This window comes from Macrosteles quadrilineatus, unplaced genomic scaffold, assembly GCF_028750875.1.
Source record: "Macrosteles quadrilineatus isolate MER2022 unplaced genomic scaffold, UCM_ALF_1.0 Scaffold_2__2_contigs__length_208266976, whole genome shotgun sequence".
Lineage (NCBI taxonomy): Eukaryota > Metazoa > Arthropoda > Insecta > Hemiptera > Cicadellidae > Macrosteles > Macrosteles quadrilineatus.
This window is the reverse complement of record NW_026542595.1, coordinates 13345446-13368788: the sequence shown is the minus strand read 5'-3', so window position 1 is coordinate 13368788 and position 23343 is coordinate 13345446. Positions and strand designations below refer to the sequence as shown.

The following is a 23343-nucleotide window of genomic DNA, read 5'->3' as shown; positions in this document are numbered from 1 at the left end:
CACCATTTCCTATGTCATGGACCTGTTTCCCTCCATTCCCATAGCACTTTAGGATTGTAGATACCTTAATCTAATCGTTATTAACAGTTCCCACACCCCGGACAGCTCGCCTTGACTACTTCCTTCACCACTTCCTACTTAGCGGACCTGTTTTCCTCCCTTCCCATAGCATTTTAAGATTGCAGATACCTTAATATAATCCTCATAGACAGTCCCCACACTCCGGACTACTCGCCTTTACTACTTCCTTCACCACTACCTACGTCGAAAACCTGTTTCCCTCCCTTCCCATTGCATTTAAAGATTGCAGATACCTTAATCTAATCGTCATAAACAGTTCCCACACTCCGGACTACTCGCCTTCACTACTTCCTTCACCATTTCCTACATCACGGACATGTTTCCGTCCCTTCCCATATCATTTTAGGATTGCCCATACCCTTATCTAATCGTCATAAACAGTTCCCACACTCCGGACAGCTCGCCTTGACTACTTCCTTCACCACTTCCTACGTCGTGGACCTGTTTCCCTCTCTTCCCATAGCATTTTAGGATTGCAGATACCCTAATTTTATCGTCATAAACAGTTCCCACACTCCAGACAGCTCGGCTTGACTACTTCCTTCACCACATCCTACGTCGGGAGCCTGTTTTTCTCCCTTCCCATAGCATTTTAGGATTGCAGATACCCTAATTTTATCGTCATAAACAGTTCCCACACTCCAGACAGCTCGGCTTGACTACTTCCTTCACCACATCCTACGTCGGGAGCCTGTTTTTCTCCCTTCCCATAGCATTTTAGGATTGGAAATACCTTAATCTAATCGTCAAAAACAGTTCCCACATTCCGGACTGCTCGCCTTGACTACTTCCTTTACCACTTCCTACATCACGGACATGTTTCCCTCCCTTCCCATATCATTTTAGGATTGTCCATACCCTTATCTAATCGTCATAAACAGTTCCCACACTCCGGACAGCTCGCCTTGACTACTTCCTTCACCACTTCCTACGTCGTGGACCTGTTTCCCTCCCTTCCCATAGCATTTTAGGATTGCAGGTACCCCAATCTTATCGTCATAAACAGTCCCCACACTCCGGACTGCTCGCCTTTTAAATATATCCTTCATCACTTCCTAAGTCACGGACCCGTTTCCCTCTATTCCCATAGCATTTTATAATTGCCTTTACTACTTCCTTCACCACTTCCTACGTCACGGACCTGTTTCCTTCTCTTCCCATAGCATTTTAGGATTGCAGATACCTTAATCCAATCATCATAAACATAGATCCCAGACTTCGCACTGCTACCCTTGACTACAATGTATCGAGTAATCTTCAGTATAATCTTTGCTAGATATTAACAAGTGATGTTTTTTCTTTTGTACTGTATTTGTAATTTGCTAGTATACTGTGGGTAGTTGGCTTATTATGAACACATGCTACAACTTCAAGTCTGTTGTTTACTTTTTCCTTGTTATTTAATTCAGCCAACATGGTTACCTAGCAACCCATAAGACTAATGTTAAAAAAATGTGACTTTCAGTTTCATTTTTCTACGTAATTAGATTTTTGTTGGCAGTTCCGACTGCAGTAAACTCGTTTTTAGGCCAAAAATAAACTATTTACAACATTTGAAGAAAATCGCCGGAGCCGTTTTCGAGATCTTGGTGCAAGCATACATACATACATACAAGCAAACATTGCTCGTATTAGAGTATAGGATTAAATAATTTTGTCAGCTGATTCGACCAAACAAGTTGGTTCTATGATATTCAATAGCATTAAAAAGTTGTAAGGTTTACCAACAGGGTGCAGCAATATTCATATTTTTTGAATTTATGACAACATTGACAATAGCTCATTTGAACCAACTAGCAACAAAAAGCTGTGATGTACAATGGAACATTAATTTTTTTATTAGGTTGTTCATGGTTTAAGAAATTAAAAATTAAATTAAAAAATGTCCATATGGTCCGAGGCGAAGTTAAGTGGTGAAGCCAAAAGTCTGGTCAATCTCTTAGCAATTATATTTCCTTAGTACAATCACTATTTTGTGTACAGGATTAAAAATCCAACGTATGTTACTTTAGAAGTTATTCGCTACTATTTCATTTTATTAATACCAAAAGTTTATTTAAAGACGTTTGAAGTTTAAGTACAAGGGGGGGGTACAATTCCACCCTGTTCACATTTGGCTATCTGTGGGGGGGAACTATTGCAGGGGGTACATAAATGCCCCGTCTGCCCCATACATAAATGATTTGATGTTGGCAGGGGTATAGTTCCAGGGGGTACAATTCAAAGGGGTACAATTCCGAGCCGTACACCTCCCGCTCTATTTAATTTCTAATATAATTATCCGGTTCACTGATCACTTGCCCACATTAGGCCTAAATAGATTAGATTCCATAAAAATCAAAGTGTACGGGGCGGAATTAAAATGACGTCAATGATCAGTGGGGGGTACAATTCCAGGGGGGTTCAATTCCGGCAACCCATTGGACTTATATACGAATTTACAATTGGACTATATTGTAGGCTGCTCCAGAAGCAATATGCCGACCAGGGTTCGCCTGATGGACCACATGCGCACACACACAAGGGAGAGAGTAGCGGCGTGCCCTACATGTGGTCATGTCTTCTCAACAAACACCAAGCTCAGCGACCACTGTCACCGTCAGATGACCAATGAGGGTAAGCTAATACAAGGGCTATCCAGTAAGTAACCTCCGTTTATGTGTATTGCCGTCTTGAAATTGGCAGCAGCAGTAGATCAGTACGCTTAAACTTTGCCAGCTTTTTAAGCTTTTTTTTTAGCTTTTTTAAACTTTTACGATTTAGCTGCAGAAATTCATTGTGAATTGTGTGGAGTTTATACAAGGTCCGTTCAGAAAGTAATAGACACTTTCGCATTGATGCCACTTGAGTCGGTGCTGTCGCTGGAATCTTAATATGAGAGCGTTCCTACACTCCGTACGCATCCAGCTACAGTAAGGTATCACAGGGTGTATACCAACCGGAAAAACCGGGAGAACTGGGAAATAACCTTGAATTTGAAGGGACCTGGAAAAAACCGGGAAAAAGCCAGGATTTTTGAACCGATTCCGGGATTTTTATTTTAGCCCCGGTAGAAGATTGTAGTTGTAAAATGCGTCTTGCCGCGATTGCGGACGACAACGATGACGTTTTCGTGACCGCTGGAGACGACGATGACGTTTCCGTGACCGCAGGATACGACAATGACATCTACACGTCCGCGGGAAATGTTCATGATTTGCCGCCATTGCGGACGACAACGATGACGTTGCCGTGACCGCGGGAGATGACGATGACGTTTCCGTGACCACTGGAGACGACGATGATGTTTACATGGTTGCGGTAAATATTCATGATTTTGCCGCGATCGCGTACTTCGGCGTTAACCGCTGGAGTCAATGATGTCTACACGACCGCGGAAGATTTTCATGATTTGCCATGACCGCGAAAGATGACGACGTGATTTCTACACTGCCGCGGGAAATATTCATGTTTTGCCGAGATCGCGGACGACGACGATTACGTTTTCGTGACCGCAGGAGATAACGATGATTATGTCTACACGGCCGCAGATGTTTATAATTTTGCTGAGATCACGAACGACGGCGATGACGTTTCTATAACTGCGGGAAGCAATGATGATGTCTTAACGGCCGCAAAAGATTTTTGTGATTTGCCGTGACCGCAAAAGACGACGATGATTATGCCTACACAGCCACAGATGTTTGATTTTGCCGAGATCGCGGACGACGACGATGACGTTTCCGTGACTGCGTGAGGCAATGATGATGTCTACACGGCCGCAGAAGATTTTCGTTATTTGCCGTGACCGCGAAAGACGACGATGATTATGTCTACACGGCCACAGATGTTCATGATTTTTCCTCGATCGCAGACGACAACGATGACGTTTCTGTGACCGCGAGATCAACGATGATGTTTACCGATATCAGGGACGACGACGATGACGTTTCCGTGACCGCGGGAGACGACAATGATATTTACACGGCCGCGGGAAATATTCATGATTTTACCGAGATCACGGACGATGACGATGACGTTTCCCTGACTGCGGGAAGCAATGATGATGTCCATACGGCCGCGGAAGATTTTCGTGATTTTGCCGCGATCGCGGATGACGATGATTACGTTTCCGTGATCGCGAGAGACGGCGATAATGTATACAAACCGCGGGAGATGTCCAGGGTTTTTCTATGATAACGTAAGACTGTGATGACGTTTACGTCACTGTGGGAAGCGACCACACGACCGCAGGAAATATTCAGGATTTTCCCGCCGTTGATAATGTGTTCATAAAAAATGAAGATAATATTCAGGATTTTGCCGCTATCGAGAGAGACGATGTTTCCGGTGGCCTTAAGTAATGATAATAATGAAAATTATTACTATAATAAGGATTATTATTTTTTCAACACCAGCTCACTGGACTTTGAAAAAATTTGATGTTATTGTATACTTAAGCTGTAAGTCTTGCTGTTTTTCTTTGTGACAGCTAATTTGAGAGAACAGTTGGGTTTAGAAACTTGGTAGGGGTCTCTAAAGAAAGGTCTTTGTCTGTAGATGAGCCATCAACAGAGAAACATGGTGAATTCCCTTGGGGCGCTGCCCCAGTGGCCTTTAAATTCCCATCCCATGTTATTCTTATGGAGGAAAAACGGGGTTTTGTCACAGCTAATTACAGAGAACGGCTGGGCGTAGAAACTTGGTAGGGGTCTCTAAAGAAAGGTCTTAGTCTGTAGATGAGCCATCAAAAGAGAAACAAGGTAAATTCCCTTGGGGCTCTGCCCCAGAGGCTTTTAAAGTTCCCTCTTCAGATTTGTTTACATTACAACCATATGCATACATTTACACTACTTTTTAATGAAACAGCTGTTAATATTTAAATTGTAATTTACTGAATTTGTCAAAATGAAGTATTTGCAAAGGTTTTATTCTGATTTTAAAATTGATTTTCTTCTGAATCGTGCCATGTTTTGCAATACAATGTTCTATTACAAAATCAGTGGAAAATCCTAATATCACAGTAACTCTTGAAATTATTTCTTATGGAGTTAACTTATATCTATTTTATGGGTTGGTTTCTGCCTTTTTTACCACTTCTTGGAGATTGCACGTAGACGATATTCTTTGGCGTATTGCATATGTAGTAGACGATACTTGGTTGGTGTAATTTTTTAAATTACAATGGAAAAAAGTGAGAAATACTGGAAAATTTGATATACTAAAAATAAAACTGAATTAACACTGTGCTACATTTCTTGAGCAATAATTGAAAGAGCCGATTTGCAAACAATGGAAACAGGAAAGTCATAGAACACAACCAAGTACAGTAGAAGAAATAGAAATAATGTTTTTTCTTCATTTATAATCGTTATTATACACAATCTAATGCGGCTATGAGTGGGGAAAATTTGTAGAAAACACTAAAAAACAAGGTCAGCTTTTGATAAAAGATAAGATATTTACAAAAATTTTTGATTATATCGAACTGCTGTGTAGTGTGTACATCTTGAGTATTTCCATAATCTTTGAGTCGACTCTTATAAAGTCATCGAGAATTATGACTGTTATTCGTTTTAAAATAACGCCTGTAATGCTTCGCAATTGCTCGAATTCGAGCAACAGGTACACTAGTTATAGTTTAAGTGGAACCAAACAGATACGGGGGAACCTGGAAAAACTTCAAAAACCAGGAAAAAACCTGGCATTTCACTTTAATAAAATAGTATACACCCTGTATCATATTGCCCGTACATGTCGTTTACATTGTTTTAAAAATGCAGCCATTGCACTTGTCCTCATTAGGGTGGGCTCTGTGATCAGATTTTTGTTTGTAAAAATTGACTTGCCAATTGAAATTTATCGCCAGGTTTTCGGAGGCTAATGTTAAAGGAATGAATGAATGAATGTAGTTTATTCCAAAAAACATTGGCTACAAACAGTGATTATAAACTAAATAAAGAATATTAGACAGAGAAATTTGTCACTAAAAATATATAGGTATACAAGTTTTAATAAAGCCAAAAAATATAACAATAAAATAAAGGAACTAGCAGACATAGGCAGTGCTACCTGTGCGTCTGCTAAGTTGCTGTCAAATAGAAAAAAGAAAAATTATTGAATTTTGGAATGGCAATTAAAAAAAACAATAGGTCGTTATTATTATTAGTTAAATAAGTGAATGTATTTCCATGAACACAGTGCTGGTAAGATGGCGCTTTATAGATTTTTGTGGTGGCCAGGAGAGAGAGAGAGAGAGAGAGAGAGAGAGAGAGAGAAAGAGAGAGAGAGTGTGTGAGTGTGTGTGTGTGTGTGTGTGTGTGAGTTTCGTGTGTAATGGTGGTAGTGAAGAGAGTGGAGAGTGATGAGTGGATTGTAGGGTAAAGAGTGAAGTGGGGTGGAGAGTGGTAAATTCGACTGCGGACAGTCCTAACAAAGTGCCAAGGTCAGTCAGTGCAAAGGTCGGATCAAGTGTGCCGGTAGTCCGCCATGATAATAGAATCGGCCTCGTCAATATTTAAACTGAATAGGAAATCATTGTGGCGGAATTTAAATACCTTTAATGATTCACAATCAAAAAAATTGAAATCCCTAAAAATGTTGCATATGTTATTTTATTTATTTATTCATTACATGTCATTACATCATTTGACAGGACATACGATAGACTAAGTGTGAAACATAGTATGAATTAGTCGTAGAAAAAGTATAATTCACTTGAATTGTGGTGATTCCAAATCTAGAAGAATATCTTGTATTATATAAATGTGAAATATTTTGAAAAATGATATTGTAATTTGTATGGATGTTTATTAATATTGATTTTACGTACAACTGGCGAACAGTGAGGACTCCTATTTCTTTAAATAGAGCGTCAGTCGGGTAACGTTTGCATTTCCTAAATCCTATTTTTAAAATCAATTTTTGAGCAATATTTAATGGTTCCAAGATACTCCTATAACAGCCGCCCCAAGCTATAATACCAAACGAAAGTAATGATTGAACAAAAGCAAAGTAAGCCATTTTTAATTCCTTACCAGTCAAAACTTATCTCATGTGTTTGAAGGCAAAAATTAATTTCAGAATTTTATTTCTAACATAATTAACGTGATCTGTCCATTTTAATCGTTCGTCAAACAATACACCTAGATATTTATAAGAGTTGACCTTTTCTATACTTTCACATCTACAAGAATTACTTTTATAATCGTCACATTCGTGAATTGTACGATACAACTATAACATACAACTATAACCCAGAATGCCAACCGCATGGTAAAAACCATTAAGTGTTTTGAGAGAGCTTTGCCTGTCAATCTGTAGGCAGCGCCACCAGCGTTGCTATGCTTGGCAACGCTGGTAGCGCTGCCTACGGATTGACAGGCAAAGCTCTCTCAAAACACTTAATGGTTTTTACCATGCGGTTGGCATTCTGGGTTATAGTAGTATGTTTTCTGTGCCATAGTCTAATGGCAATACATTACTAGTAATGTCATTAATGGAAACAAATTGTGATCTGTTACAAAGGTAGCTTTGGAACCATGCAAGGGAGTTGCCGCAAATACCAATGTATTCCATTTTTCTCAATAATTTTGAACGGTCAGCAGAATCAAATGCTTTTTTTAAATCAAGGAAAATTAATAATGGATGATTTTTTTCTGAAATCGCAGATTTTAATTCTTTATTAATATCGAACAACGCATCTGAAATATTTTTGTCCTGACAAAACCCGTACTGACGCTTGCTTAGTATGTTATTGATTTGTAAGTAAGTAACTAATTGGTCTTTCACAACTCAAGGATTAATGATTGCAGGCTTAAGTGAACAGTGGTGCATTGAATTTAAAATGGCTCAAAACTTGTTTCCACTTTTGTCCTAGTCTCCCAGGAATATCTGTGCTGTAGGAACTCACCTGTTTTTGTGACCATCTGTTAAGATCTTTGGAACCCTCTGGTAACACAATTTGTGGTTACCAAGATCTTTTTAGGCAATTTTATGAACCAAACACTATGAAATTTAAAGAAAAAAGTTCCATGGGTTCCATAATTGTAAAACAGCAATTTTTACAGATTTTGCCATTGACGTTCCCTGCCAGTTCAACAGTCACTAGACTAGACCTAACACTGCGGTCCTGAACATTTGTTCTGATATTTTTAAAGTTAGTGCACCACTGTCTTGCTCAGCCACTCTTTTGCCGTCAACATCACAAATTCGACTATAAATTTCAATTCTCGCTTTTCATTTATTTTATAATAAAATACAGATCACAGAGTACCTCATAACTGGCGGGATTTTAACACTTCTATGCAGACAAAGTACAAGAGATGATATGCACGTTCCTTTAGCTGGATGCATACTGAGTGTAGAAACGCTCACATGCTAAGATGGAGGCGATAGCACAACCCCAAGCGAGACTAATGCAAAATGTCTTTTACTCTCTGGACACCCCTTGTAGCTCAAACATTAGCTTTTAAGTGAAGGTGTAATTTTTCTGTGGCTACTGTTTTAAAAAAATGAAAGAATAAACATTCATGACAAGAAAATGAGTGGAAGGCCTTCTCTTGTTGCTTCTAAACAAAGTCAACAAAAATGTGTGTGAGAATTGTCAATCCACAATCTCAAAGCTTTCTGACCCCTCCTGAAGTTTCACAAACCTTAGAATATGAGATAGTGATAGAAACATGAGGCTAGCACAATTTTTGTAGTTGTAGGTTGCTAAAAGTTGCTTACTGACACCCACTAAATGGTCTTCGACCATTAACTTTCCGACAAAAAATAGTAAATATATCCCACGACAACGGAATCCCATCATCATCATTTCTCGCAGTCATAGAAAAACCAATGATGTGATCATGAGAAGAGGGTTTTGTTGAGTTTAGTGTGTTGTGTTTCAGGATCAGATTTCCCATGCAGCCACTGCTACAAGAACTTCCCTAGTCTTCGTCTACTCAAAGATCACATGAGAGGACATGTCAACTTCTACAAGTGCTGTTACTGTGACATGACTTGTTTCTCCAGACACACCTTCAGTGCTCACATACGCTACAAACATCTTGACTCCAAGCCTTTCAAATGTTCAATGTGTAAATATGCGTAAGTATTGACAACTTTTTTGAGCCTCATATAATTGGGATGCCCCAATTTGATTTTACAGAAGATTTTTAATCTGACGTTTTTATACTTGGAAGGAAAGTTATTTGGTGAGGAACTTTTTGAAAAGGAATAGAGTTCAGTTAGCTTACTTGAGAAAGATAAATAACACCAAACATAACACTGATATTTTGTCCAAATATAGGACTTTTTCATGTGTGTCGGCCAAGAACTGTGACTGACATGTGTTTTCAAGCTGCTGTTGCCAACCTCACAATGGAATTCCCTGTGAATCCCTGTCAATTACGGTTGCATTTGCGCTCAACTAAAAATAATCTTGGCTTTTACCAAGCTACACTCTTGTCTTGTGAAGTCATATTTTAGCCCTCAGTTACGTTAGTGTTGGCTTATCAATAATCGTGAACCATGATTAAGCTTGTGGACTGCCATTATATCTTTCTAAATAGTAAATTGTTTCATTCAAAATTACCATATACAAACTAAATGTGTTAACCATTAAGTTATGTGGTATTTTTGCAGATGTAAGACCCAGTATGATCTCAAGACGCACCTGACCAGTCATGACCCTGACGCTCGTCTGGGCTGTGAAGAGGAAGGGTGTGAGTTCTCATGTCGGTCCAAACAAACTCTTCAGAGACATATGATAGATGTAAGTCTACACAACCTAACGAAATACTGGGTGGTCATAAATTATTGGACACATTTTAAGACAAGCACGTTCAATGCTCAAAAATCATCTCCTGCGGTCATGGAGACATCATCGTCGTTGTCTGGGATCGCTGCAAAATCCTGAATATCTTTATACTTTTTCTTTTCCTTTCTCTCTTTCTTTTCCTCTTCTCTTACTATTTTAATTTTCTTTTTCTACCATAAGCCTTGGTGACCGCGGGAGATGACGATGACATTTCTGTGACCGCGAGAGACGATAATGATGTCATTGATGCATTGATTATTTCTGTAGTGTAAGTCCACATTTAGGGTAAATAAATAAATAAATGCCCAGGGTTTACAATAATAAACATATAAACCATGTATTGATCAAAATTTACAAATAGGGTTAACCTATAAATGTTTGAATCAATAAAGTCTCTTCAATTTCTGATATGTCTTGATATGCTTTAGTTATTTCTTGCTTTACAATTTATTTTAGAAATGTAAATGAATTTATTTGTCCGACTAAATTATGTAGGCTATTATTAATGATATGGTGAAACTCTCTATATCTCAGGGTACTAGGGGTATCGTGCCAGCTCAAAGTAGACTTATGTGATTTTTTATAGGCATAGGCCTAATGTTCATCATAAAGTTCAATCAGACACTTTTTGAAAGATAAAAATTTAAAGTTTGAGTCTAGTAAAATATTATATGGTAATTTAGTTCAAAGTTCGAACTGGCAAAGTCAATGGAAATTCTTGGAATGTATTTTAACAAGGTTGGATCCCACCCAAAAGTTTATAGTTATCTTCACCACGAATCAATATATTTCTTGATGCTATAATGATAATTGTGGCAATTATTGGTGTTCAAATACTCCAAACATTTGCAGTAATACTTATAAGTTTTAAATCACAAATTAAAAATGTCAATATTTTTCAAATTAGACTTCTTTCTTCTTCATGGATTACAATGGAAGTTAAATCATCTTGGTGTCAAATTCAACTCACATCTGCTACAACAATTGGTTACCACTGGTTTCTTGATGTCACTCACTATTAACTGTTATGGTTGGTTGATATTATAACAAGAGAACAAGAGTATTTTAATCATATTTTAGAAAATGAAAGAGAAGGATAATTTTGCAAAAGAATTTAAAATGTAGTAAAATAAATGATAAAATCAATAGTTGTATTGAATTCAAGTTTTTATTAAGATCAATGTAAAACTGAACTGTTAAATTTAAGTGAGGAATTATTCACCAGACGAACAAATCTCGATCTTTGAACCTTGTGTGGTTTGTCTGCTGTAGAAATAATTTCCAGTTATAGGAAACTTAAGCTTATTAAATAATTAATAACAAGGTTTGAGGTGAATATGAAATATGGAAAATTTACAAAAGGTGAAATCATTTGCTATTTTACTGTATGGAAAACATATGATAATTCAGAGATATTAAGTAGTAGGCCTAGGTGTTCAGATATATAACACATGGTTTATAAACAAATGACATACAAATTGAAAAGTATACAACCCATAACTCCAAAATTACATACTATATGAAAGAACATAAAGAACATGAAAGGTGTAGTAATCCTTACAGAAAATTTGGTGAAATTAAATATCAGCATTAAGAATCTATTTTTCAGGTGTCGGTACGGAGAGTCAATAAATTTTAATATCAAAATATCACTATTTTTCAGAAGTTATTGATAAATTCAGGTTTAAGGATTAGTTTTAAATTTGCTGATTATTTAATTAGTAATAGATGAGTGAACAAAGTGAACGAATCTATGTATCGTGTATAGCAGAGTCAGAGAAAAGAGAAAAGTTGTCCGCTTGTCTGTGACTCTGTGACGCTGTGTGTTCGCATCAAAAACTCAAGAACCGTTGTTGCACTTATAGGGTTCAAATTTTGCACATATAATTATGACACCAGTGGGAAGACACCATTAAAATTCTAGATGATTCCGCTCAGTAGTAATTATAAAACTCTAAAAATACATTTTTAAATTTGTTCCATAAGGATAACATTAGAAGCTACCTACCTTCTTCTTCTTTTTATTTGTTTACATTTTGCGATCAACAATTTTGTTGTCTACTTAAGACAGAGAGAACGACTTTTCCTCTTAGCTCTTTTATTCAAGGAGTAAAGAGTTTGACTATGAATATATGACATTATAATTTCACAGCTTTTAGAATAATAAATTGAACTTTACAATACTAGTCGCAGTTATATTCATTTTATGTTCAGTATAAAAAATTCACCTTTACATTACAAATAATAGATGTATACTAGCAGTTACCCGGCGCGCGTTGCTGCGCTTAACAACTATTATTTTAAATGGTAATTTGTTGTTGGTAAAGTGTATACCAAAAATAAAAATAGAATATTTTACTTGATAAACAATGTTTTTTGTTTTTTCATTAGGTGTATAAATATATAAGTTTCAGGCGTTTAAAATGGATAAAAGTTAAAATCATAAAATAATATAATCCCGGGATTGAGACCCCTAGACTTGAACTATCTGGAATTACTCATGAATTTTTTCTGGTTGGCCTGGTGGACACCCTGGGCTGGCATACCTCTATTTTAAAACGTTTTTATTAGCTCGCTTTCTTGTCCGGTACAAATTTTGAAATCAATTTTATACTATCTTCCCGACGAGCTAGAGACTTGAAACTTGAAACATAGCTCAGAAATAGAAGACAATGCAATATTATATCATTTAATTTCATATTTCTCTTGGGCTACGCCCCATAGGCTTGTTTTTATCAAATCGCTTTCTTGCAAATTTTGATACTTCCCGATGAGCTAGAGACTTGAAATTTGAAACATAGCTCATAAATGGATGACAATGCAATATTATATCATTTAATTTTCATATTTCCCTTGGACTACGCCCCATGGGCTTGTTTTTATTAGCTCGCTTTCCTACAAATGTTGATATCAATTTCAAACGAAGTTCCCGATGAGCTAGAGACTTGAAACTTGAAACATAGCTCACAAATGGATGACAATGCAATATTATATCATTTAATTTTCATATTTCCCTTGGGCTACGCCCCTTTGGCTTCCAAATTTTCCATGTTTACATTTTAAAAGAATGTAAACATATAAATTAATTTAAGTCAGCTGTAAATACTTAAATTTGACAGTTAGAAGAGCAGAGGTTAAGAAGTACAGGTTCTGCTCCCGAGATATTCTAAAAATATAAAACAATCATTTCAAAGTAAAGATAAAACATCTGATTACAGATAATAAGGTTTTGGGTTTTGGTTATGTATTAAAAGGCTATATAAAATAGATTTAACATATTTACACATTAAAGACTAAAAACTAGATAATAATTTATAAATAAAAATACCTTTTAAAAATGCCACGTTTTTAAACGCACCAAAAAGTATAAAATAATTTATAAAATGTTGAGAGAATAAATACTTGTAAGATTTAAAACGAAAAACGTGGGACGCATGCAATAGATAATAATAGTTCAATAGGTGAAGTTAATTGTAAATCAGCATGCGCCCCACGTTTTTAGTTTTAAATCCTACAAGTATTTATTCTCTCAACATTTTATAAATTATTTTATACTTTTTGGTGCGTTTGAAAACGTGGCATTTTTAAAAAGTATTTTTATTTATAAATTATTTATATTTTGTCCGTTAGATCTTTATTTACCTTTGATATGGTACTTATTTAATGTGTTTAGGTTTAGATTAACGGTTTAGTTAACTGAAGGTTAGCTTAGATTAGGCCTAACTATTTAGATTTTTTCATTGCTGCATATTTTTTTCTATATTTGAAAAACACTCTATTTATTAGGTACCTCAAAAATACTTTATGGATGGACATAAAGACAGAGATTGGTCTAGTACATTTATTATTTATTTACAAACTTTGTAAGATTTGTGATTTTTTTAAAGTAGCTATAACCAATCTATTTAGAAAATTTGCTAAAACTATAACAATTTTATGGGTATTGAAAATTGAATTATTATTTTTAGGCATTAATATTAGGAATCGATCAATTTTGGTATCGACACATCACTAGTTCTAAACAATGATGATGTCTTTATGCCCACGAGAGATATTTAAGATTTTTCTACGATCACAGAAGAAAATGATGACAAGTGATGTTGACACGACCGTGGATTTTTTTTTATGTTCACGATTTTTTTGAAATTACGCATTCCGCCTTCTTTCATCAATTCTTTTTCTTGTAGTTTTAGGGGTTTCAAATGATTTCTGTAAGCAATTAGGTGAATTTGAATTCTACTAAGAATTAATTTAATTTTCTCATACAGCTATCTTGTTGATTACTTTTCAAATCAAATAGACGTAGCCAAAATTTTGTTTTGCTCGTTTGTCATCCGGAGTGAGGAAAAGTACAGTAGAACTTCCAATCATCCTAATCAAAATTGGGATAGTTCCACATTCAGATAATAAAAAATTCAAATACTTAAATATATACTGAAATTCGGAGTATTTTATAGAAAATATGCAGAGCCGAACTGAGCATGCATCGCCATCGCAGCATAATGCAAACTGTGCTAAAACTAAACTAAACTGAAATAATGACTTCGACATTCCATTCTTTCAAAATTATCTTTCGTTAACACAAAAATCATGAAGTTTTTTTTCAAACTAATCAAGCGAACAAAATGCCACTTTGTGCGACAACTGTAGTTAGTATAATTTTTCCTACAGTTACCTAACAATGTACATGTTCTCTAATTACTTTGTCTCACTCCAGATCTGCAACGTGAAGGCACGAAAGTGGCCAATTCGCTCATGAGTGAGACAATGTTAACATTGTCTCACTCTAATTACTTTGTCTCACTCCAGATTTGCAACGTGAAGGCATGTTTCTTTACCAATTTATTTGTTTTATGGTAACTGTAGGAAAAATATAATGTGCAACTCGAGTGTAAAGTGCAATCGCCTCACTCGAGAAACAACTATTCCTCACTCGCCTACGGCTCGTGAATAAGGATTTCTCTCGAGTGAAGCAATTGTTCACTTTGCTCACTAGTTGCACAAATAATTATTTCTCACTGGATCTCATTGTCAAAACAGCATCACCAAGTAACTGCTGCTTCCATCTACTGCTGCCATCTGTGTGAGAGCAAGTTCAAGCGAGGCTGCTATCTCACTAAGCACCTGATGACCAAACACTGCCTACGCTGGCCTTCAGGTCACTCCAGGTTTATGTGAGTAGCCCACCACCATGAATCAAATGACAAATGACAATTCTTTATTGCACATAACATCTGTTAAAGTTATTACAAATGTAATACACAGACAGGTACATTGTCAAGGTTTCTAATAAATAAGGAAATCTAAATAGGTATATAAAAAACCTAGGATTTAGCCAGTAAGTTACCCCTACAAAGCTACAGCATGGTGGAACTGTTTATGTTAGGAGAGGTTGATGAGAGATTGGGTGTCTGTTACCAGGAGTCGTTGAAAAATTCCTCAAGAGTGTAATATGCTTTTTCTACTAAAACTGTTTTGATTTTGCCTGTAAATTTTACTAAGTTTAATTGCTTTAAGGAGTTTGGAATTTTATTGTAAATTTTTAACCCCATATAGAGAGGACTTGTTTCATATTTTTTTAAATTATGAGTGGGGTATTGAAAAATGTCTTGTCTTCGGGTATTATATGAGTGATTACTAAGATAATTTTGAAACATACCAGGATTTCCATGAACCATTTTTAAAATTTCAAAAACGTATATTGAAGTTAGAGTTAAAATTTTAAAATTTCGAAACAATTGTCTACATGATGTTTTTTTGGGGCAATTTGCAAGAGTTCTGATTATTGACTTTTGTTTTTTTAAAAACTTTGTGGACATCTGTGGCTGTCCCCCATAATGTAATACCATAGCTTAAAATAGAGTACACATAAGCATAATAAACATTTTTACATACTTCCAAGGAGGTAACCTGAATTAAAACACTTAAAGCATATCTTGTTGGACTAAGTTTTTTGTTTAGAAAATTAATATGTTCTGTCCATTGTAGTTTACTATCCAAATATATCCCTAAAAACTTTACTACATTTGTGGGCGAGGCAGTAGTTTCTGTTCCAGTGGTTGAATTTCTCAATTTGAAAATTAAAACACTAGTTTTATCTTCATTCAAAAGTAAGCCATTTTTTAAAAACCAATTTGCTATTTCTCCAATTGTTTCTTTGACATCATCATGTAACATTTTAACAGTACTTCGTCTGATGAGAGCTGTTGTATCATCTGCATAAAGGGTAAAGTTACAGATTTGACATGAAAAATGAAAAGGTAAATCATTAATATATGTGAGGAATAAGAGAGGACCTAGGATTGAACCTTGCGGAACTCCATAGTTATTATTCGCCCAAGAAGAGTATTTGTTCCCAGAGGCGGTTTTAATTACTGTTCTTTGTTTTCTATCGCTTAAGTAAGACTTCAAAAGTTCAATTATTTGTCCATGAAAACCAATTGCTGTAAGTTTTTTGATAAGAATTTTATGATTAACACAATCAAAAGCCTTGGATAAGTCGCAGAACACACCAGCTGTGCACTGCGACTCATCCAAGGCCTTCAAAGCGCAATTTACAAAGTTATTTAAAGCTGACTGGGTATTTAGATTTTTACGGAAACCAAATTGTTCCTTGCAAAACTTGTAGTTATTTTCCAAAAAGCTAGATAATCTAGTGTGAAGAATTTTTTCATAAACCTTTGAAACATTACTTAATAAAGAGATCGGTCTGTAGTTCTGTACTTCATTTAAACAACCTTTTTTGTGAATGGGTACTATTTCTGAGAGTTTTAGTAGTTGGGGAAAAACACCTTCTGCAAAAGATTGATTAATTAGTGTAGCCAAGATGTTTGATATATCATTTGCTGACCATTTCAATAATTTAATGGGTATACCGTCCCAGCCACAGGCATTACTGTTCTTTAAACTTAGAATAGTTTTTTTTACTTCAATTTCATTTGTTTGACGAAGATTACCTAATTTTGTCACCTGAACTGTAGGATTGTTAGCATACGGATTGATATTAGCACTGTGTGGCATGTTTGGCAGCTTAAGTATATTGACAATGTTGGAATACTGATAATTAAACAGTTCCGCCACGGCTACAGCATCATCAATAATTTCATTGTTGACCTTAAGTTTAATGTGAGGCTTAACAATTTCACTTTTAACACCCACACCTAATTCTTCCTTTACAACATTCCACATGGCTTTGGACTTATTTTTTGCTTGCATTATATACCTATTTTCTTAGCTTTTTTAACAATCTTTTGAAATATCTTTTTGTAATTTTTTACATAGCTTAGAAAATTAGGATCATTACTAAATTTTGCTTCATAATGTAATTTTCTTTTGTTTATTGATGACACTGTTATCCCTAAAGTAACCCAAGTTTTTGATTTACTTTTATTTTTTGCTTTAAAAGGTTTAACTGGAAAGATTTCATCCATACTTAATTTAATCTTAGTCAAAAAATTTTTGTAATTGTTATCCACTGAACCATCTATCTATATTCTATTCTATTCTATTCTATATTCTATTCTATACTATTATAAAGAAGAGGTGGTGTCTGTGTGTGTGTGTTTGTATGAGCTAATCTCAAAAACTACTGAACCTACTGGTCTCAAATTGCACACAAATGAAGCTACAGCTCTGAGGATACATATAGAACTATTCCCGCTTCGATATTGACCTAGGACTCTGCCCCGCGGGCTTTCAAAAGTCGGAGGTGAGAGATTAAAAAGTAAATATTGATTGATGGTATCCATGGTAACAAAGAACAAACCTAGAAAGTTAAAAAATGTAAACAAGCAGAACTAACTATCAAATGAATTTTGATTTCACAATTCCACACAGCTGGTTCAAACATTTATTTAAATACTGCACGAATATTAGAACAGAGAGGGTAAGGATCATATTTAAAATAATGATGTCACTAGCCTGAATGTAAACATTATTTAACATTTACTTAAATGGAGCTGTCAAACCATATGTAATTTCATTATAATAGGATTCTTTCAGTTACATCATTTGTTTATGTTTATAATCTATTGTAATGAGTCTGTTCTAACATTTGTGATATGTTATAATAATATTTTACAGTGAATATTTCATTGTAAAAAGAAATCATTCATGGATATAGGAAATAATTAAGATTCTACAATCATTGCCGTATCAACCTAGGCCCTTATCCTGAGTTGTATGAAATTACAGTTTTAGATTTATTTTTGTGTAAACAGTAATTTAATATCCCTGCTGCAGCAAACCTATAGACTAGCGAGTTTCTATTTGCCTGATTGTAATTTTCCTAAAATATGTTAGAAAACTGCACTACTGACAGGTTTGGAACTATTGTGATAGATTTTCGTTTAAAGTCCAAACTATTAATCAGGTTCTTTCATTATATCTTAAAATATATCATTATGGTTTTGTATACTAGGTAGCCTAAAATAAGTATTCACAGTATGAGTAAACAAAAAAGTACTAGACCTATTACTATTAGGCTAATACAGTTTAATTTCGTTTATAAAATAAATGGTAGGGAGTGAAACCATTTGGCATTTTCAAAGAACCAGCATTCATTTTTTCATACTGACCCCGTTGCAAGGCAAGGGTATAGCTGCTAGCAAATACGAATAGTAGCGCTGGTTGCAGTACCACCAGTCAAATTTTTAAGTGACCGACGCTACTAATTGGGACCAACTAGCAATAAAAAGCTGTAGTACACAATGAGACCTTTACTTTTTTCTATGGTTCAGGGGCAGTGGTAGAACATAAGAACCAAACTTTCTTAAACCATGTCCTCACCCATAACTGCAATAAGCATTTTATACTTATATCCCAACCCTGTACGAAGGACGGGTACTCTGCTAGTCTAAAGATAAAGACATCAAATTACATCTCAAGCTATTAATAAATGGGGCGATGGATCCTTCAGGTATGACGAAATTTCGGGTTGAGAGACAAAATTATATTTTAAAGTACGTGTTTGTCGTCTCACCTGAAATTCTGTCACACCTTAAATTTGTCCAGATAGCTTAGCCTACTATGAGATAGTCCAGGACTCTAACGTGTTTGTTAATTAATTATCGTTTCGAGATTATTGGCTCAGAATATTAATTACAACAATAATGCTTACCTACAATGTTAAGCTTACCTTCAACAAGTGCTCATCATAGCCACTCGAAAAATATGTAAAGTTAAATTTTGAATTTTGAATAACCTATCGAAATGCGAATAAGCCTAGTTAATTAGAAACTAAACTAAACCGTGATTCGGTCGTTATACTTGGTAATCACCAAAGTAAACTTGTCGGGAAAATTAGACTCGGTCGATCACCAGAGTCGGTACGGGGTTTCTTAAACCAAGTTTACGTAGGACGGTCCAGGGTAACGTGGTAAGTCGTACGTAAACCGTTCTGGCAACTTAACTGATTTCCGAAGCTGGTTTAAGACAAAAGGTAGTGTGCTCGTACGTGAAAAGGCGTGCGGGGTGCGCGCAACTGCGGCACAGTAAAATAAAAATAATAAATCTTCTCTAAAAATGAGATTAAACAAAATAAATTCGGTAGCACACTAACCTGATGACTTAGGATTCTACCAGGATCGGGGGAAATCTTTAATTGACCACAATTTAGGAGGTTATAAACTGTTGGATTGTCTCCAAACAGCAAGCGTACTGACGGTTCGGTAGCGGGTGGACGACTGATCATGAGGTCTGCTCTTCTGGCCCTTCTTCACCATCGCCCCTGGCGGCGGGGTAGGTAACTTGCGTCATCCCCTCTACGATGACGTAGGACCCTTGCCCCTACGACGCTGCTGACAACGCGGGCGCGGCTTACCCCGAACGTAGAAAATTATAATATTTAAAATGAAACTTTTAAAAATCGGGTTTTTACCCCTTGACGGGTTTTGGGTCGTTACACCCCCTTCTTACTTCGCAGAAAAAAAAAGAAAAACGGAAAAAAAGAAAAAAAGAATACCCAAACCTAGGGTATTGTCGGCGTCTGCCGCGAAGCTCACTCGAGCGTAAACATAACAAAATTGAGACTCGTCTTAAAATGGGCACGTCGCCTCAATATATGTCCTTCATCGTACGCAGTTTCTTCGTCCGGACTCGGAAAAACGTTCCATCTCCCCTGAACACCTTCATCCTCTGATTTTTCCTTCGCCGCCTCGTGTCTTCCAACGGCAAATTGGACAGGAGGTCGCACACCTCCTGTGGCACTGGCCGGCTAGACGATGCGGTGGAGAGCGGTGTGTGAGGCGTATCGGTGGGAGCATTGCGACGGTTGGCTGGGGATATCTCCACCAGCGCGACCGTTGTAACCGCGGGTCGATGGGGTGGCTCTTCTTCCTCCTCGCCTTCCAGGTCGGACGTGACCTTCTCGAGAAGCGCGAGTTCGTTGGCTAGGCACGTCTCCAGTCGCTTGCCCTGGTCATTCGACAGGCTACTCACTGCAGCTACGTCGTTGGCCGGTCCGGAACATTCTCCAGGACCGCGTTCTACAGTGAGTTCAAATCGTGCCAAGCCGAGGTCGTTAACTTGCGTTATTCCTAAAACTAAATCGCAAGCCAATCCCGTCACATGCAACGCGTCCCATTCGTATTCGAGTCCACCGAATAATCCGCGAACTCGGTATCCAGTCGTGATGTGAGACAGCATGCCATTCGCCATTCTTATATCAACATTGCTGTCTATAGGCGGAACCCCTCGGGATTGTAATAACGTTGCGAGACGGTCACCAATGAGGCTGACCACGGCGCCGGTATCCACGAGGGCCCTAAACGGTTGACTGAATATCTCTACGGCTACGAAGGGTCTTGTGTCGAGGGAAACAACATCGTGATTGGTCGAGACGGGGAAATCCTTTATTCGTTGGAGCCACGCGCTCCATTGTTGGGGGGGTTGTGTTCCGGATCTGGGATTTGGACTCAGCCGCCCCCTCCTTAGCTGAATCCTGTGTGCGTTTCCCACCTTACAATTGCATTTTGCGGTCGAGATGCCTTTGGTTTTGCAATAGAAGCACTTCCATGTTCTTGGATTGGGGCAGTCGCGGAACAAGTGTCCCGTACGGTCACAATTCCAGCAAACGTACTGGTCGTTGACGTGGACGGTTCTCTCCAGTGCCACCCCTCTCACACTCGTGTGGGAGTTGGGCACGGATAGGGTTTGTGCCTTGGGTCGCGAACTCGGTCCTTGCCGCGCGCGGTCGTACCTCTGGTGCTGCGGGTAGGTCCGGGAGCTCGGTTCGCGTGGTGGCTCAGCAGTGACTGCGGCGTTATCGACCGGACGTTCAGAACGCCTTCGCCCGTGATACGCGGTTTCAGGAATGAGAGAGATAGCCGGAGGGGGTGGAGGACGAAACGTGCTCTTATCCCTAACGTAGGACTCGTACTCCTCGGCACGCTTAATCAATTCGGTCAGAGTCAAGCAGTCCTGGCGTCGAACCATAAGCTTGTATTCGGGTCGCATATTCGTATAAATTAAGTCAATCTTATCGTGGGACGAAATGGATCCTCTCCTTCGAATTAGCGTGCTTAACGCGACTACAAAATCTCTAAACGGCTCTTGGTCACCCTGTGTCCGCTTACGAATCTCTTCGTCCAAGTTACGGCGATAACCGAGAGGTAGATATTGGATTTCGAAATGGCTACGAAAATCCTGGAAATCGGCCCACGCTTCCCGGTTATTGCGGTACCATAACAAGGCGTTACTAGTCAACAGTTCCGGCAGAGCCCTGAAGACCTGGTCTGGGGCTAAGGAATACGCCTCCATTAGCTCCTCCAAGCGTTCCAGGAACGATACCGGGTCTTTGCGACCGTCAAAACGAAGGTTCCACTTACGAACGACGTTGTAAATGGAGGCTCCGTCTAGCGATTGGCGGCCTGAGGGGCCAGCGTGGCTCGATGGATCGGCATCTCGCAACTCGCGAGTTGCCGAGGCGTTAGGACGTGGTACCGCACCGTAGCACAGATCGGCATAATTCGTGGTAGGGGGTGCGGCGTGAGCGGGAACCGTGTCGGTCGCGTAGTGTCCCGTGGGAGTCGCGTCGTTTGACCTCAAGGTATTCACCATTGAGGCTAGGACCCGTCTCACTAGCGTAGAGTCCGCATTCGGTGACAACCCAAGTATCTCCCGTACACTGTCACGTTCGTCGAGGGCGGTATGTACGCCTAACTTGTCCTTAGACGCGTATTCCAACCCGTAATTCGCCGGCGGGATATTAAGAGTGCGTGGAGGATCAACGGTCCGGTAGGGTTCGGTACGGGTAATTGCGGAGAATGGCGATCGCCAAAAATCCACAAAACTCTTCCTAAGTTCCTCAGCCGTACCTGCCGTAGAAAGGCCGTATTTACTCATCTCGTTCTGCAGCTCCTCTTTGCTCAGTCTATAAATCCACCCGACGCGCGGATCGTCAAACGGTGTGCGCGGCACGGACGATTCCGTAGACCCACGGGTGGTAACAGCAGTAGCAGCGGTGGTTGCTGTAGCGACATACGTTGAAGTGGTGACGGCAGTTGTAGTGGTAACGGTGGGAGCGGTAGTAACAGCGGGAGCGGTTGTGACGGCGGGAACGGTTGTGACGGCGGGAGCGGTTGTGACGGCGGGAGCGGTTGTGACGGCGGGAGCGGTAGCAGTTGGCGGTGGGTCATTGTTTTTGCGCGGGGGCCTTTTCCCCGATTCATCTGGAGTCAGCATATACATAACTGGGAAAAGATAAGTCCAAAGGCGCAAAAATAATTCCCAAGGTGTCATTTTTAAATTATTACTAGGAAATACAACAGTCGACGATAATGGTTGTTGTCGAACAAATACGTAAAAGACTGTGTAACTGTCGTAAGGCTCGTCGCTAATCGCAAATGTTCAGTATAATATTTAAACCATTGATACAATACCCCAACAATCAATGTTTACAATCACAATAAGTAACAGAGTTCCGATAATACGTTAGCCTAATGATCGATGTGAACTAATTGTTACTGAGCAATACAATAATATGTTAACCAACAATATTATTATATCACTAACGTGTACGTAGATCGTCGTAATTAAGCTCGAACCAAAAAATAATAATCCTGTGTTATTATATTAAACAATGTTATTCCCTGTGTGTAACAATATTAAATGTATTACAATACAATAAAACTGGGGTATGCTAATTGCTGTTAAATATTAGGACAACCAGAAGTATAACAATATGTTAATCAACAATATTATTATAAAACAGTTCTGATCCCAAATATTTAACGCGTTGCGTTATAAATATTATGCAATGCAATGGATGTAAATATTATGCAGAAATAAGCCCACTAGAATTGAAAGAACTACGGGGAAACTCCAATAACAAACCGTTATCAAACAGCTGATCGGGCCGCTCTTATCTCTTGCCCATTCATACAGAGAACAATAGACGAGCGCAACACTAGTGAACTAACAGGTCGACTAGCCTTCTTAAAGCAGAACAATCCTTACAGAATATTCGGAATTAAATCGAA

The 23343-nt window shown here is 38.0% G+C and overlaps 1 protein-coding gene across 3 annotated transcripts in view; it reads left to right on the top strand.

Annotated features, from left to right (window-relative positions):
• LOC128987530 (histone H4 transcription factor-like) overlaps window positions 1–23343 on the top strand; it is a 121452-nt gene that overhangs the window by 90393 nt on the left and 7716 nt on the right. For all 3 annotated transcript variants that reach the window (XM_054408417.1, XM_054408416.1, XM_054408418.1), the window contains 4 exons: window positions 2542–2697; window positions 8955–9153; window positions 9691–9820; window positions 14906–15039. In XM_054408417.1, the coding sequence (XP_054264392.1) occupies window positions 2542–2697; window positions 8955–9153; window positions 9691–9820; window positions 14906–15039 (619 nt within the window). The remainder of the gene's footprint in view (window positions 1–2541; window positions 2698–8954; window positions 9154–9690; window positions 9821–14905; window positions 15040–23343) is intronic.